General features: G+C 44.9%; 1 protein-coding gene across 1 annotated transcript in view; it reads right to left on the bottom strand.

Annotated features, from left to right (window-relative positions):
* The window catches only part of LOC135526460 (protocadherin Fat 4-like), a 125,255-nt gene that overhangs the window by 30,674 nt on the left and 78,566 nt on the right, over positions 1 to 16,015 (bottom strand). Inside the window, exons 3-6 of the mRNA XM_064954853.1 lie at positions 10,152 to 10,413; positions 9,039 to 9,389; positions 6,734 to 7,656; positions 2,814 to 2,988 (exon numbers count right to left, since the gene is read on the bottom strand). Coding sequence (XP_064810925.1) covers positions 2,814 to 2,988; positions 6,734 to 7,656; positions 9,039 to 9,389; positions 10,152 to 10,413 — 1,711 coding nt within the window. The remainder of the gene's footprint in view (positions 1 to 2,813; positions 2,989 to 6,733; positions 7,657 to 9,038; positions 9,390 to 10,151; positions 10,414 to 16,015) is intronic.

The raw sequence follows: 16,015 nt of genomic DNA on the forward strand, positions 1-16,015 counted from the left end.
AAAAAACATAAGGTTAACCAGTAAACCACATCAGTGTTTTCTTTTCTCTTCTTCACAACACTTTAGAACTTCTGCTAGTGTTACTGTAAATGTAAAACAATCAAAACAATCTGAGATAATACATGAACTGCACTGTAAACATATGGACTAACATCTAAAATTCCTGTTTGGTGAGAAGCAACTCTGTGAAAGTTAACGATGCATACTCAAGGTTAGCGGCTACTATAACTTACCAACATGTCATACAGAAAATGTGTTTTTTCAAACTGTGGTGGCTGAGTAAAACAGTTCCTGTATCACTCATTGCCAACATATTGTAGCGTGTGTGTGTGTCCAATGTCTATTGTATGTGTCTGTATGTGTTCAGATTTTTTATTGTCCTACATTTTTCTATGAGGGGGATAACTTGTACTGGTATGTGGCTAAGCAGTGGGCTACAAATCTGATTTTCCTTCAGTTGATGCCAGATGTTTGATGTTAAACCCCATATAGCTATTACAGTTGCCTGGGACTCCACAGTCCCGTTATCTTTCTCTCTTGGTCACACTTTTCCCTCAGAAATTATGCCAACAACTTTCCACTGCAAGGGGATCTGATCTTCAAGTTTCCTTTCAACAAGCCTCCTTGTAAAACACCTTTATGCAACTTGTATTTGTGCCACATTTCGGGCCAGAGCGCAGAGTTCCAAACATTGACAGGGGTGTGCCAAACTCCCTGTTCCTCAGCCAGAAAGCATTATGAGAACCAGGACCAGAGAGCTCTTCTGTTTCCATACATTTCATGACAGATTCCACTCAACAGAGTTGGCCCTGAAATTCCACTCAGCCACTGGTTAATGAGTTTACCTTCGTTGAAACCCTCAGACAGACCCTGAAAGAGTGTCAGCCACAAGACAGAGGAGCAAAACAAGCCCTGAAGTGGAATTCCATCCATGATCCACACATCAACCATATTTTAACTACACATAACTAATCATAGGCCTACTTTATGTCACCCAAAGGAATCATCAATTAGACACGACAGCTCGTTCTGAATTGTGCAATTAAAACACTTTCCAAAACTACTGTAATTAACTTTTTGAGAAGTGGTCTTGCAGTAAACAAAGAGTTAAAATGAACATATTCAACATCTACCTTAAAGATGTCCTGCCAGATAGTAAATGGGGTAACCATTTCCCTCCCTGTCTTAGCCTCAGCCTCAACAGGGTCATTCCGACTGTACTATGATTATGGGTTTTTCAATTTTCTACTCAAATCCTTCTTTTTGCATTTTCATTGGTAAAAATTCCAAAATGTTCTATCAACATATGTTGCCTTTGTTAACAGGGCTTCAAGCAATGGCATACTTTTGGAGCAGATATCAAAAGGAACACAATAATTGTCATAATTGGTTTAGAATGGTGTAGTTAATCATGATATTCAAAATCTCTGAATTCGAGCCTATTGTAAGTAATAAATCAAACAAAATAAGTATAGTTGTGTCACATTTCATGGCTTTGTCACTGCCATAGTTTTAAAAGACAAGTGCAGAGGCAGTACTTTTGACTGGATATTAAAGTTATAGATTGTGCTTTTAAATCCTTTGCACATGTCCAAAACAAACACTAGGGCAAGATGCCACCCAGGGTCTGACACAATACACCTTTGAGACATTGCAAAGGGGGAAGCCCCGACTATAATCCATTATCCTAATGCACACTAGCCAACATTATAGCACACTACAGAGAGTGAATCTCTTTACTGTAAAATTTCTCACCAAAGTCAATGCCAAGTCAAAAATACCCATCATTACTACTGGTCACATGGTCAGTCCAGGAATTAAACAGAACCACCCTTTCACCATGACGGCCATGCCAGAGTAGACCAAAGAAACATATACTTAACTTACATACCATGTGATTTGGTTCGGACGAGGATACGCATGTACTCGCTAAACTGCATATTTACTGACCTCTATGGAATAACAACCTAACCTTTTATCTGGATAAAACAAGCTCCACCACTGTATCCAAACAAACAGAAGGGAGAAGGGCCCTATGAAATGCTGCAACAAGGTTTCCTGGGATATACTTAAAAAACCTTGCGTGGAAATAATTAGGGCTGGGAATTACCCGGAACCTCACAATATCATATTATCATCATACCTAGGTGCCGGTACCATATGTATTGTGATTCTGTATGTATTGAGATTTGATACAGTAATTTTATTGTGATTCAATGTTCCAATTTATTGCGATTTGATGTATTGCTCACCATATGTCTGCTGCAGAGAGTCAAGAGAGAGCATGAGACAATTAGTTTTGATCAGTCATGGAAATAAAAGTGGTGGAAACAAATTGGCTACCTATTTAAAAAGAAGCTGGAGAACAAGCGATGAAAGAAAAACACTGGAGTTTCGCTGGAGGTACAGACAACTAGCTGTCAAAACTATACGATTTATCATCAAAGATAATACTCCTATATTGACATTTGCATGACAAAACAATGCGTAGTTTACAGTGTGAAATAAGAATGAACTCCATGATTTGTTGAAATATTTGCTTTGTGTTAAGATACTTGGGTCTATGTCCATGTGATGTAACAGAGACGCATCCTACGGAGCATTGCTCTTCCTTTGCCAGATATTGGATCTCTTTTAAAGGAGATGATAGACACTGGGTTAAACATGTTGAATATGGTAGGCACAGGTGTGCCACTTCGGACACCAATGGACGACAACACTTAATAAAACAGTCGCTGTCCATCTTCATGCTGTCGTGTCAAAATGCTAGAAACACTTGAAGATTATAAATTGACGGTCTCAGCTGTTCTTACCGGAGTCGGTGGCCGTGATGACGAGGGTGTAGTTCCCCTGAGCCTCGCGGTCCATGGTATGGGTGAGGATCAGCTGACCATTGGATGACAGACTGAAGGCTCCTTCTTCGTTCCCACCACTTAGCATGTAACTCAGCTGGCCATTGGAACCCAGATCATCATCCCTGGCCATAACCTAGAGAGCAAAGATGAGACGGATAAGTCAGAGTGAAGCACTCCTTATGACTCTGAGGCTATCCTAATATGGACACAATAAAAATAGATTTTCTCAGAGATCAGAAAAATGTAAGACTGTAACATCTGTCTGAGAGGACAGACATTACTGAAAATATGCCCAAAAAATGTCAGATATGATATTGGTCTTTTCCAACCTCCTCTCCAGATGCTGTAAGGTTGGACATAAATCTTCAGACCAAAAGGACTCATTTGAGAGTGCCAGTCAGTGGTGGAAAAAAATCAAATTGTTATACTAGAGTAAAAGTAAAGATACCTTAATAGAAAATGACTCAAGTAAAAGTGAAAGTCACCCACTAAAATACTACTTGAGTAAAAGTCTAGAAGTATTTGGTTTTAAATATACTTAAGTATCAAAACTTCATGGAATTGCTAAAAATGTACTAGAAGTGTAAACCATTTAACATTTCTTAAATTAAGCAAACCATACGACACAATTTTTATTACATTTTTTTATTGACGGATAACCAGAGTCACGCTCCAGCACTCAGAAATAATTCACAAATGAAGCATTTGTTTTTATTCCGCCATTCAGATCTAGTAGGCATGACCAGGGATGTTATTAAGTGTGTGAATTTGACCATTTTTGTATCAAAATGTAATGAGTACTTTTGGGTGTCGGCGAAAAGTATGTAGTAAAATGTACATTATTTTCTTTAGGAATGTAGTGAAGTAAAAGTAAAAGTTGGCAAAAATATAAATAGTAAAGTAAAGTACAGATACCACAAAAAACTACTTAAGTAGTGCTTTAAAGTATTTTTACTTAAGTACTTTACACCAGTGGTGCCAGTGAATTATGGGCTCTGTCTTTAATGCCCGCCGGGGCACAGATAGAGGGCCAAATCAGGTTGGCACAGGGACATGTTCTCGTGTGGCGACCCACTGCCGTTTGAGCCGTTTCCACACAGCTGCAAAATCATTTCCTTGTAGGAACAGTATACAGACAAGCTACACTGTGTGTGTCTGCCCACCGCAGTGGAGACAGGTCCTTTGTGTGTATGCTAACCGCAGTGGAGACAGGTCCTTTGTGTGTCTGCTCGCTGCAGTGGAGACAGGTCCTTTGTATGTCTCCTCGCTGCAGTGGAGACAGGTCCTTTGTATGTCTGCTCGCTGCAGTGGAGACAGGTAATTTGTATGTCTGGTCGCTGCAGTGGAGATAGGTCCTTTGTATGTCTGCTCACTGCAGTGGAGACAGGTCCTTTGAATGTCTGCTCACTGCAGTGGAGACAGGTCCTTTGTATGTCTGCTCGCTGCAGTGGAGACAGGTCCTTTGTATGTCTGCTCACTGCAGTGGAGACAGGTCCTTTGTATGTCTCCTCGCTGCAGTGGAGACAGGTCCTTTGTATGTCTCCCCGCTGCAGTGGAGAAAGGTCCTTTGTATGTCTGCCCGCTGCAGTGGAGACATGCCCTTTGTGTGTCTCCTCACTGCAGTGAGACAGGTTCTTTGTGTGTCTGGTTGCTGCAGTGGAGACAGGTCCTTTGTATGTCTCCTCGCTGCAGTGGATACAGTTCCTTTGTATGTCTCCTCGCTGCAGTGGAGACAGGTCCTTTGTATGTCTGCTCGCTGCAGTGGAGACAGGTTCTTTGTGTGTCTGCTCGCTGCAGTGGAGACAGGTCCTTGTGTGTCTGCCCGCTGCAGTGGAGAAAGGTCCTTTGTGTGTCTGCACGCTGAAGTGAAGACAGGTTCTTTATGTGTTTTCTTTGCATTGGAGACAGGTCCTTTGTGTGTCTGACCTGCAGTGGAGACAGGTCATTTGTGTGTCTTCCCGCTGCAGTGGAGAAAGGTCCTTTGTGTGTCTCCTCACTGCTGTGAGACAGGTTCTTTATGTGTCTGCTCTGCAGTGGAGACAGGTCCTTTGTGTGTCTGCAGTGGAGACAGGTTATTTCTGTGTCTGCAGTGGAGACAGGTCATTTCTGTGTCTGCAGTGGAGACAGGTCCTTTGTGTTTTTGCTCTGCAGTGGAGACAGTTCCTTTGTGTTTTCTCTGCAGTGGAGACAGGTCCTTTGTGTGTCTGCACGCTGCAGTAGAGACAGGTCCTTTGTGTGTTTTCTCTGCATTGGAGACAGGTCCTTTGTGTGTCTGACCTGCAGTGGAGACAGGTCATTTGTGTGTCTGATCTGCAGTGGAGACAGGTCTTTTGTGTGTCTACTCCATAGTGGAGACAGGTCCTTTGTGTGTCTGCACGCTGCAGTAGAGACAGGTCCTTTGTGTGTTTTCTCTGCATTGGAGACAGGTCCTTTGTGTGTCTGATCTGCAGTGGAGACAGGTCTTTTGTGTGTCTGCTCTGCAGTGGAGACAGGTCTTTTGTGTATTTGCTCTGCAGTGGAGATAGGTCCTTTGTGTGATTGCTCTGCAGTGGAGACAGGTCTTTTGTGTGTCTGATTTGTAAGAACTGAAGCTGTAGATGAGAAGCAGGAATGGAGAGTTGAACATTTAATTTAGCACAGACATGAAACAGGACAGGAACAGCATCTGAAACGGGTTATAATCAATGCTGAAGCGGGGAACAGAGCTGAGGAACAGACAGATATAGGGAAGGAAATAACACAGGAGATTGAGTCCAGGTGAGTGCAATGAATCGCTGATGGGCGTGATGAGGGAAGCAGGTGTGCGTAATGATGGTGACAGGAATGCGTAATGCAGGGCAGCCCGGCGCCCTCGAGCACCAGGGAGGGAGAGCGGGAGTAGGCGTGACAGTACCCGCGCCACCCGGCGTCCCACCTGGACTAGCCTGACGGGCCTGCCGAGGCATAGGCACTGGACCAGCCGGCTGGGGCGTAGAAACCCGACGAACCAGCAGACGCGTAGGAGCCTGGCGTACCGGCTGAGGCACGGGAGCCTGACAATCCAGTCGAGGCGTGGGAGCCTGACGAAATAAGACAGGTGATTGAGTCCAGGTGAGTGTAATGAATCGCTGATGCGTGTGACGAGGGAAGCTGGTGCGCGTAATGTTTGTAGCAGGAGTGCGTAAAGCAGGGAAGCCCGGCGCCCTCGAGCGCCAGGGAGGGAGACAGATCTACAGTGGAGACAGGTCCTTTGTGTGTCTGCTCTGCAGTGGAGACAGGTTCTATGTGTGTCTGCTCGCTGCAGTAGAGAGGTCCTTTCTCATTCACTTCAATTTGATACTTTGGATTGTAATATCTCAAAGAAATTTTCTAAAGAAATATTTTTTTATCTAAAAAAGAGTGAAACTAGCAGTACTCATTGCTATCATTCTTTATCTTTTTAATTGCCTTTTCTATTCGCAAAATCAAGACCACCATGCTTGATGTTTCTTTATTTATTTAACTAGGAAAGTCCGTTAAGAACCATTTCTTAATTTTAATGACGGCCTAGGAACAGTGGGTTAACTGCCTTGTTCAGGGGTAGAACGACAGATTTTTACCTCGTCAGCTCGTGGATTTGATCTTGCAACCTTTCGGTTTCTAGTCCAATGCTCTAACCACTAGGCTACTTGCCACTCAGCAAGTATGCATGGTATGTAAAGTTTGTAAACTGATACCATACATACTTAATGGCTTCATATTCCTAGAAATGAAGTTAAGCCATTAGCTTGTTGAATGTCTAAAGCTTGGCATATGAATTGGCGCTTTGTTTATGAGACTTAAATTCCCAGTCCAGAAATGTCAATAATGTTTGACCATGATTGTCTAGAATGACTAACAAAGTGAAAGACCTCACTGACCTGTAGTATGTTGCTGGGGAGACTCCCCGCGTTCTCCTGAACGTTCACAGAGTAGGGAGAGAGCTCGTACACCGGCGGGCAATCGTTCACATCCAACAGCACAACGTTGACTGTGGCGCGGTCCACCCTCGAGCTGCTTCCGCGGTCGGCAGCCTGGACCACCAACGAATAAGACGTCCGCACCTCTCGGTCCAGCTGCTTGGCCACCGAGATCCAACCGGTGACCGAGTCAATCCTGAAATCAGATTTGATGTTACCCCCAACGATGGAGAAACGGATCTGCCCGTTGGTTCCCTCATCAGCGTCGCTGGCAAACACCTGGATGACATCGGAGCCCGTCAGCGTGTCCTCCTCAATCTCGATGTCGTAGATGTTCTGAGAGAAACTGGGCGTATTATCGTTGACGTCCAGCACCAGCATCGTGACATCCATCGTTGAAGACAGCGGCGGCTCGCCCTTATCCTTGGCCACCAAAGTCAATGTATAATTGGACATCTCCTCCCGGTCCAGTTCGCCCACCAGCCTCACATCTCCATCGATAGTTCCTATGCTGAACTTGTTCCCAAAGGGGCTTTTCAGGGAGTACTCCACGTAGCTGTTGGGCCCACTGTCTGCATCAATGGCCTGGGCCGTGAAGACCACAGTGTCCACTGGAGTATTCTCCTGGATATAGGTCCTCTTCTGGGAGGTGAAGGTTGGCGGGCAGTCGTTGACGTCCAACAGAATGATGGACACCTGGGCCGTGCTGGTGTAGCGAGTCATGGGGGAGAGGGCCAGGTCATGGACAATGACCACCAGGTTGTAGAAGGACTGGGCCTCCCGGTCCAAGGCCTTTCTGGTCTGGAGTACCCCAGCTTTGGTAATGTCAAACTGGCTCTGAGGATCTCCCGATGCGATGGAGTAGAGTAGCTGGGCATTCGGACCTGGAAGACAAGCCATAGCAATAGATTTGGAGTTGGTTACCTTGCGTTAGTTGCTTGTACTAGAAAATGTGAAGCTCTGAAGAAGCTTTGTGTGCTTGCTTCAGCTGTTTGTTATGGTAGGGAGTAGTTAAAGTATAATGGCTCTTTCTGTTTCAAGTCTAGAAGTATTCATCTGGAAGGATTAGAATACCTTAAAATATCCCAGAGAACATGTCATGTGATATACTGCACTGTACCTTAAACACATCAAGCATAGATCATTTGGACTGATGCCAGGTTGTTTAGATATGACTGTTAGATACTGTATGTCTGAATTATAATGTTATATTCGCTATCAACATGCATTTCCACACATTGCCTGTCTCAGCAGCCTTCCACTTTCTTCCTCCAAACGGAGGATGCCTTTATGCAGGGTAATCAATCCTTTTCAAAAGAGAAATCGCACAGCAACTTAAAATCACCTCCTTTACTGATTCTACAATTTGGGGAGTTCCCTCACAGTCGAAACACTAATTTTAATGAAATAACTAACAGCAGAAACCGCGCAAATGCAAACTATTAGACCTTGAAATCTAGCTTAATCCTTGTTCCTCACCTGGAGCCGGGGGAAAAAGAGCTTACATTTTGCGTCTGTAATTCAAGTCATGGGGATATTCATGTGGAAAGCGGCCCAGCACCTTCCAACACTCCAGACGTTATTACTGAAAACAGGTAACCCCTTATCAAAAAGGCCAAGTCTACTTCTATCCTTAGGTTACAACCACGTCTACAGGGGTCAAGGGTTGAGGAACTTCTGTGAGTGCTACCAATAATGATTAGTGTGGAGGGACGGGGGGACGCTGAGAGAACATTGAGATCACAGAGAGAGAACGTTGTGAGCACGTTAAGAACACAGAGAGAGAACAGTGACTGACTATCGACAGTGAGGGTCAATGAGAGCAAGTGGACAGTGGAGGAGAAGAAGCTTGACGTTGGGAGACACAAGACAGGCTTCTGCCCCAGGAATGTGGGTCACAGTAACAGCATTAGGCCGGGTATGGTCAGAGCGGTAATTGCAGTCAGAAAGGGATGGCAGAGCTGTTATAACAGCATGAAGCAGTGTAAGGTAACCACCTGAAATTGACAAGTACCTCAAGCCTAGTGGACCGTATTTCACAACATGATCCCAATGTGACAGGAATGACAAATGGAAAATAAATATATGGCTTAATATTATGTTTAGCTAACTGCCTTCACTACATGATCAGTACAGGTGTTATGTCATAGAACAATAGTTATGGGCCATGTTCACCTGCATTTTTCATGAACCATCCGTTTACGTCATTGGTGTGGCAGATTATTCTATTATGGAAATCAGCAACTGACAGAAGGGACATACATACCGTCATCTGCATCACTGGCCCCTACGGTGATGATACTGGAGCCAGGGGGGAGGCTCTCGGTGACCGAAGTGCTGTAGGAGGTGGCATTGAAGATGGGAGGGTTGTCGTTGACGTCCAGGACGTTGAAGTAAACCCTGACTGAACTGGCCTGACCACCGCCGTCCTGGGCCCTCCCGGTCAGGATGTAGTACTGCTGGGATTCATAGTCCAGGGGCCGCGTGACGTTGAAGACCCCCGTGACGGGGTTGAGCAGGAAGGTCTCGTCTTCGTCGTCCTCCTCCAGGGAGTACGTGATCTCGCCGTTCATCCCCGAGTCCGAGTCACTAGCCAGGATCGCCGCCACAATGGAGCCTGACAAGTCAAGAAGCAGACAGTCAGACAGTGAGGGTTTGAGAGGGTTTTTGGATTGTTGGATTGGGATTCCCTCACGTCTGCCTTCCAACTCATTCAACTGCCATAGAAAAAAATACAACACATTTCATATTTCCAGGTACCACAGTTTAATGAACAGATTCAATGTCCCAGTAACACTTTATTTTAATGGTTTGTAATAAACCATTTATAAAGAATATATAAATTGTCTGTTCACCATTTATTAATAATTACTCCCAAAATGAATAAACCATTTACTAATCATTATTTTTGCAGTCCCTAATCTAAAGTGATTGCCATTTATAATGTAGAAATACTTTAAATGTTTTGAGTGACTAGTGTAATTTCTCACAAAAAGATGGGTATGCCATTGGTAGACATTCCTGCAGTACCTGATAATAGAACAAGCACACAACAAAGGATATTTAACGAACTATATATACATATGTGAATATCTAACATTTACAAATATGGGAATAATGATTCATAAACAGTGAATTTTTTTTATTGGAAATGCCTTATAAATGGTTTATTATGGACCCTTAAAATAAAGTGTTACAATCTTTGTTGACTTAGCTAACGAGCAAAACGTCTGCATTAAAAGCCTTTAAGATATAGATAGACTACATTCACGTGGAATGGCATAAACTTCAGCAGAAATTCATTTGGAACTTTCACACTGAGTAAGCATGAAAGAACCTGGCAGTTACAAGCAACGCCATGTGACAGTAAGCCTTTTACCTGATGTCATATCCTCGGGAATGTCAAAGGAGTACGTTCCACGGGAGAATTTAGGCGTGTGATCGTTGACGTCACTGACAGTGATGTTCAGCCTCATATCTGAGGATTGCTTTCCATCGTCAGCTCGGACCAGCAGGGAGTACTTGGAACGACGTTCCCGGTCCAGTCTCTTGGTGGCGATCAGGTCCCCTGATTCTGGGTCGATCCGGAAACTGTCATCGGCACCGCTGATAATGGTGTAAGTCACCAGTGCATTAGGACCCTGAAGAAATACAAATGGCTATAATTGGTTATTTCTAATGGCAGAAAGATTCATTATCGATTTTTTTATTATGAGGCTTTATTTAATAACCTCTATAGGATCGGTGGGTCCCCCGCGGGACGGTTGAGCAGACGTAGGGTAATGTGATTAACATGAGGTTGTAAGTAACAAGAACATTTCCCAGGACATAGACATATCTGAAATTGGCAGAAAGCTTACAGTCTTGTTATTTTAACTACATTGTCCAATTTACAGTAGTTATTACAGTGAAAGAATATAATGCTATTGTTTGAGGAGAGTGCACAGTTGTGAACTTGAAAATCTATTAATAAACCAATTAGGCACATTTGGGCAGTCTTGATGCAAAATTTTCAACAGAAATGCAATGGTTCATTGGATCAGTCTAAAACCTTGCACATACACTGCTGTAATCTAGTGGCCAAAATCTAAATTGCGCCTGTGCTGGAATAATTCTCTTGCATTTCAAAGATGATGGTACAAAAGTTGTATTTTTAAACATTCTTTTTCTTTGTATTATCTTTTACCACATCTAATGTGTTTATTTTATTTTCCTATGTTAATTTAACATTTCCACAAACTGTTTCACTTTGAAAGTGTTTCCTTTAAAATGGTATCAAGAATATGCATATCCTTGCTTCAGGTCCTGAGCTACAGGCAGTTTTAGGCCAAAATTGAAAAAAAGGGGTGGATTCTTTTACACGAGACCGTGATGTTTAACATAGGTCAAGGATTATGGTTAGTCAAAGTCCTGAAGAGAGGGACATCATACTACTTTCTTTGTGAGAGTGAAATTCATGTTCACAACCACCCACTGCGTGCATTCACACTTTTATCAAATACCTTATTCTAGGGCTAATAGATTAGACATTATTATATTAGAAATCTCAATGAGTGAAATATATCGCAAATGCATCACTTAGCGAGCTCCCCTCAGAATAGAATGGTCATGTGGGTGAAAAGAAAAACTCACAGGAGCTGAATGGCAGTATTCTCTTGGGCCTTTCTCTTGGTCTTTGAACTCTAGGGCTATAGAGTTCCTCTATAAGCGCAACTAATAGATCCCATGATACCTTGGACAAGTACAACCCAGTACACATGTGAAAGCCATAGTGGTCCTTTGTAATTGGAGTAGAGGACTGGACGTGTATGACAACTGAATAACAGTGGCCACAGATTTTAACATTTATGTTTGTGCTGAGCACAATACCAGAGCAGATGACTCTCTCCTGATGTCTGATGCTAAGTGAGGGAAAAAGGTAAACTTCAAAAGCTACTACTTTTCAACAGAGGAATTATGTTTTGACTTGTCAAAAGCTAAAAACATCTTTCATTTCAGGGTGATTTCAAGGGTACTTTTGATCTTGACAAGATACAATAAAATGGAGTTGATGAAATAAAATAAAGTTGATGTATCTCCCATTTAGTAAGTAGTAATAGTTTATTGCTAGTTTATCAAGGACAAAAACCTCATCATTGTGAGTTACCCCCATTGCAATTCCAGAGAGCCCATTCTCCTTCCCAGACCTACAGAGTGGTACATTTTTTGTGAGAGGTCAGATTGAGGCTGTGTTCATCTAACAGGCCCTTGTCATCAATTCGAATGCTGGATCTGGGATTCCCATCAGCCACCTGGGCTGCAAACTGGAACCAGACACCCTTCGTCTGCTAATTAATTCTCTGATAGGGTTCAAAATGAGAGAGGAGGAGAGGGAAAAAGAGGGGGATGGGAGGGGAGAGGAGTGGTGGGTTAAAAAAGAGGTGGAGGAGTGAGGAAAGAGGGGGAGTGGAGGGGAGGGGAAGGAGTAGGGGGTTAAAAAAGAGGTGGAGGAGTGAGGAAAGAGGGGGAGTGGAGGGGAGGGGAAGGATTAGGGGGTTAAAAAAGAGGTGGAGGAGTGAGGAAAGAGGGGGAGTGGAGGGGAGGGGAAGGAGTAGGGGGTTAAAACAGAGGTGGAGGAGTGAGGAAAGAGGGTGAGTGGAGGGGAGAGAGTAGAGGATTAAAACAGAGGTGGAGGAGTGGGGGAAGAGGGTGAGTGGAGGGGAGAGAGTAGGGGATTAAAACAGAGGTGGAGGAGTGGGGGAAGAGGGTGAGTGGAGGGGAGAGAGTAGGGGATTAAAACAGAGGTGGAGGAGTGGGGGAAGAGGGTGAGTGGAGGGGAGAGAGTAGAGGATTAAAACAGAGGTGGAGGAGTGGGGGAAGAGGGTGAGTGGAGGGGAGAGAGTAGGGGATTAAAACAGAGGTGGAGGAGTGGGGGAAGAGGGTGAGTGGAGGGGAGAGAGTAGAGGATTAAAACAGAGGTGGAGGAGTGGGGGAAGAGGGTGAGTGGAGGGGAGAGAGTAGGGGATTAAAACAGAGGTGGAGGAGTGGGGGAAGAGGGTGAGTGGAGGGGAGAGAGTAGAGGATTAAAACAGAGGTGGAGGAGTGGGGGAAGAGGGTGAGTGGAGGGGAGAGAGTAGAGGATTAAAACAGAGGTGGAGGAGTGGGGGAAGAGGGTGAGTGGAGGGGAGAGAGTAGGGGATTAAAACAGAGGTGGAGGAGTGGGGGAAGAGGGTGAGTGGAGGGGAGAGAGTAGAGGATTAAAACAGAGGTGGAGGAGTGGGGGAAGAGGGTGAGTGGAGGGGAGAGAGTAGAGGATTAAAACAGAGGTGGAGGAGTGGGGGAAGAGGGTGAGTGGAGGGGAGAGAGTAGGGGATTAAAACAGAGGTGGAGGAGTGGGGGAAGAGGGTGAGTGGAGGGGAGAGAGTAGGGGATTAAAACAGAGGTGGAGGAGTGGGGGAAGAGGGTGAGTGGAGGGGAGAGAGTAGGGGATTAAAACAGAGGTGGAGGAGTGGGGGAAGAGGGTGAGTGGAGGGGAGAGAGTAGGGGGATTAAAACAGAGGTGGAGGAGTGGGGGAAGAGGGTGAGTGGAGGGGAGAGAGTAGAGGATTAAAACAGAGGTGGAGGAGTGGGGGAAGAGGGTGAGTGGAGGGGAGAGAGTAGGGGATTAAAACAGAGGTGGAGGAGTGGGGGAAGAGGGTGAGTGGAGGGGAGAGAGTAGGGGATTAAAACAGAGGTGGAGGAGTGGGGGAAGAGGGTGAGTGGAGGGGAGAGAGTAGGGGATTAAAACAGAGGTGGAGGAGTGGGGGAAGAGGGTGAGTGGAGGGGAGAGAGTAGGGGGATTAAAACAGAGGTGGAGGAGTGGGGGAAGAGGGTGAGTGGAGGGGAGAGAGTAGGGGATTAAAACAGAGGTGGAGGAGTGGGGGAAGAGGGTGAGTGGAGGGGAGAGAGTAGGGGATTAAAACAGAGGTGGAGGAGTGGGGGAAGAGGGTGAGTGGAGGGGAGAGAGTAGGGGATTAAAACAGAGGTGGAGGAGTGGGGGAAGAGGGTGAGTGGAGGGGAGAGAGTAGGGGGCTTAAAACAGAGGTGGAGGAGTGGGGGAAGAGGGTGAGTGGAGGGGAGAGAGTAGGGGATTAAAACAGAGGTGGAGGAGTGGGGGAAGAGGGTGAGTGGAGGGGAGAGAGTAGGGGATTAAAACAGAGATGGAGGAGTGGGGGAAGAGGGTGAGTGGAGGGGAGAGAGTAGGGGGCTTAAAACAGAGGTGGAGGAGTAGGGGAAGAGGGTGAGTGGAGGGGAGAGAGTAGGGGATTAAAACAGAGGTGGAGGAGTGGGGGAAGAGGGTGAGTGGAGGGGAGAGAGTAGGGGATTAAAACAGAGGTGGAGGAGTGGGGGAAGAGGGTGAGTGGAGGGGAGAGAGTAGGGGGATTAAAAGGAGAGAGGAGGAAAGGAGTAGCGGGTCCATCGTCTCCCGCTGACACTGACCATTCCCCTGAACTTCCCTTGTAAAAAGACTGACTAGTTTACAGCCGTCCCAAGGCACAGAGGGAAGAAAGAGGGGGTGGGGGGCAACCAATTACAGAGCAGGATTCCCGGGCCAGACTTGGGCATAAGGAAACTCATTTAGCAGATGAGTTGCAGCAGCAGCGCGGGGTGAGGAGAGAGACTCCTAGCGCTGTCGAGAAGCAGCCTAGTCCTGAAACAAGACTAGGCCGTGTGAGCCAATCACAAGACAGGTGTTAAAAGTCCAATCACAGCAACGTGTTGAGAGGTGATGTGTACTAATGCTTCTATTTACAATCCATCAATCTAAACTGATACAGTCATTTAAGAACTAGATTTGTAGGTGATGCACAGTACCAAATGAAGGAACTTTCAAAGTTACGCTCCCCCTAGGACTGTTGATTTAGTAAATGACTGTGTATTTACATGTAAGGTAAATACACAGTCATTTACTAGGCTTTAGTAACTGTCTTGTAGGAACTAGCTTCAGTCACGCTCATTTGCATTTTCAGCAGTCTTTTTGGCTGTTACGTTGTTGTTTTGCTTCTTTAGCACCCAGTGTTCTAGATACTTTTCTTAGTTAGGCTTGCTATTGGTACCTGCATATTTTCCACTCTGTGTCAGAATGCTAATAAAACGAGAATGTTCTCTCCAAAAAGACAAAAAGTGCAGTTTTTTTTTCGATTCTTTCAAATAATCAGGTGAGAACCATTTTCTCCAAAAGAGGCCTTCATAACAGGAGAGAGCAAAGCTTTATTCTTTTTCTTTTCCAAACTGAATGCAACCGTTCCCTTTGTTTCGGGAGTAGCGAAAAACGGATGCATAGAAACAGCATTTTAATATGCTCACACATGACTCCCATATGTAGCACTGATAAATTGGATGGGATTCAGCCAGTTAGCTGGTCAACAGCTTGCCACGCCTGGTTACGGCTCCGTGGATCACATGGGGATTTCTGAATAGGGTCTGAATGCATTCCATACGCTTAGTGCCAGCGCAACTTGCGCTTCCTGCGTTAGGATGTGGGCAGAAATTAGCCAACTTTATCTGGAATTCAGTTTAATGATCATATCGGAGTGCAACTACTTTGTCCGAGGCTGCGTCCCAAAACTCTAAACAAGAGCCTTTTCCAACTATAATTTCCTTCATGACCCATAATAGGTAAAATGACTGGATAGGTTTCATCATATTGCTTTCCCCTTTCAGGTACTTTTGGATCAGTGGTCATGAAGGAGAGGAGGCAAGGAAAGGCAGCTATTTGATACTACTGGAACACAGCTCAAGTCTTTCTTCCCTTTGATTTTCACTATGAGGAAAAAGTGATAAAGAAAATAACGGAAACCGTCCAAGTCCATTTCATTTAAAATCCTTCAAGATCAGAGCTCCGAGTTCAAGTTCACTTGAGTCCAAGAGAAGTTACTCAAATGTCCTTAAAACGCCCTATTAGTCAAAATATTGACCTGACTCCAGGATTTACAGTCAATGTTCTATTCCGAATACAATGACCATTCCAGAAATGGACTGTGCATGATTCTTCTCACATTCTAACTGGCGAGGTTGGTGAGGTAACAGCTGTGTAATAAAAACGTGTGGCCTCATAAGTTAACGTTAAGTATGAGTGCATATTCTCTCACACACTAATCCCTCCTCACAATGGCCCCCGTTCTTTCCATTCAGATCCCCTGTCTCATTGGCAGGGCCAAGGAACCGCAGGCCTTGGAGATGCTGGGAGGACCTGATTTTCGCTCAGTGCTGGATTTTATGTCC

The sequence above is a fragment of the Oncorhynchus masou genome, chromosome 32, assembly GCF_036934945.1.
Source record: "Oncorhynchus masou masou isolate Uvic2021 chromosome 32, UVic_Omas_1.1, whole genome shotgun sequence".
NCBI lineage: Eukaryota > Metazoa > Chordata > Actinopteri > Salmoniformes > Salmonidae > Oncorhynchus > Oncorhynchus masou.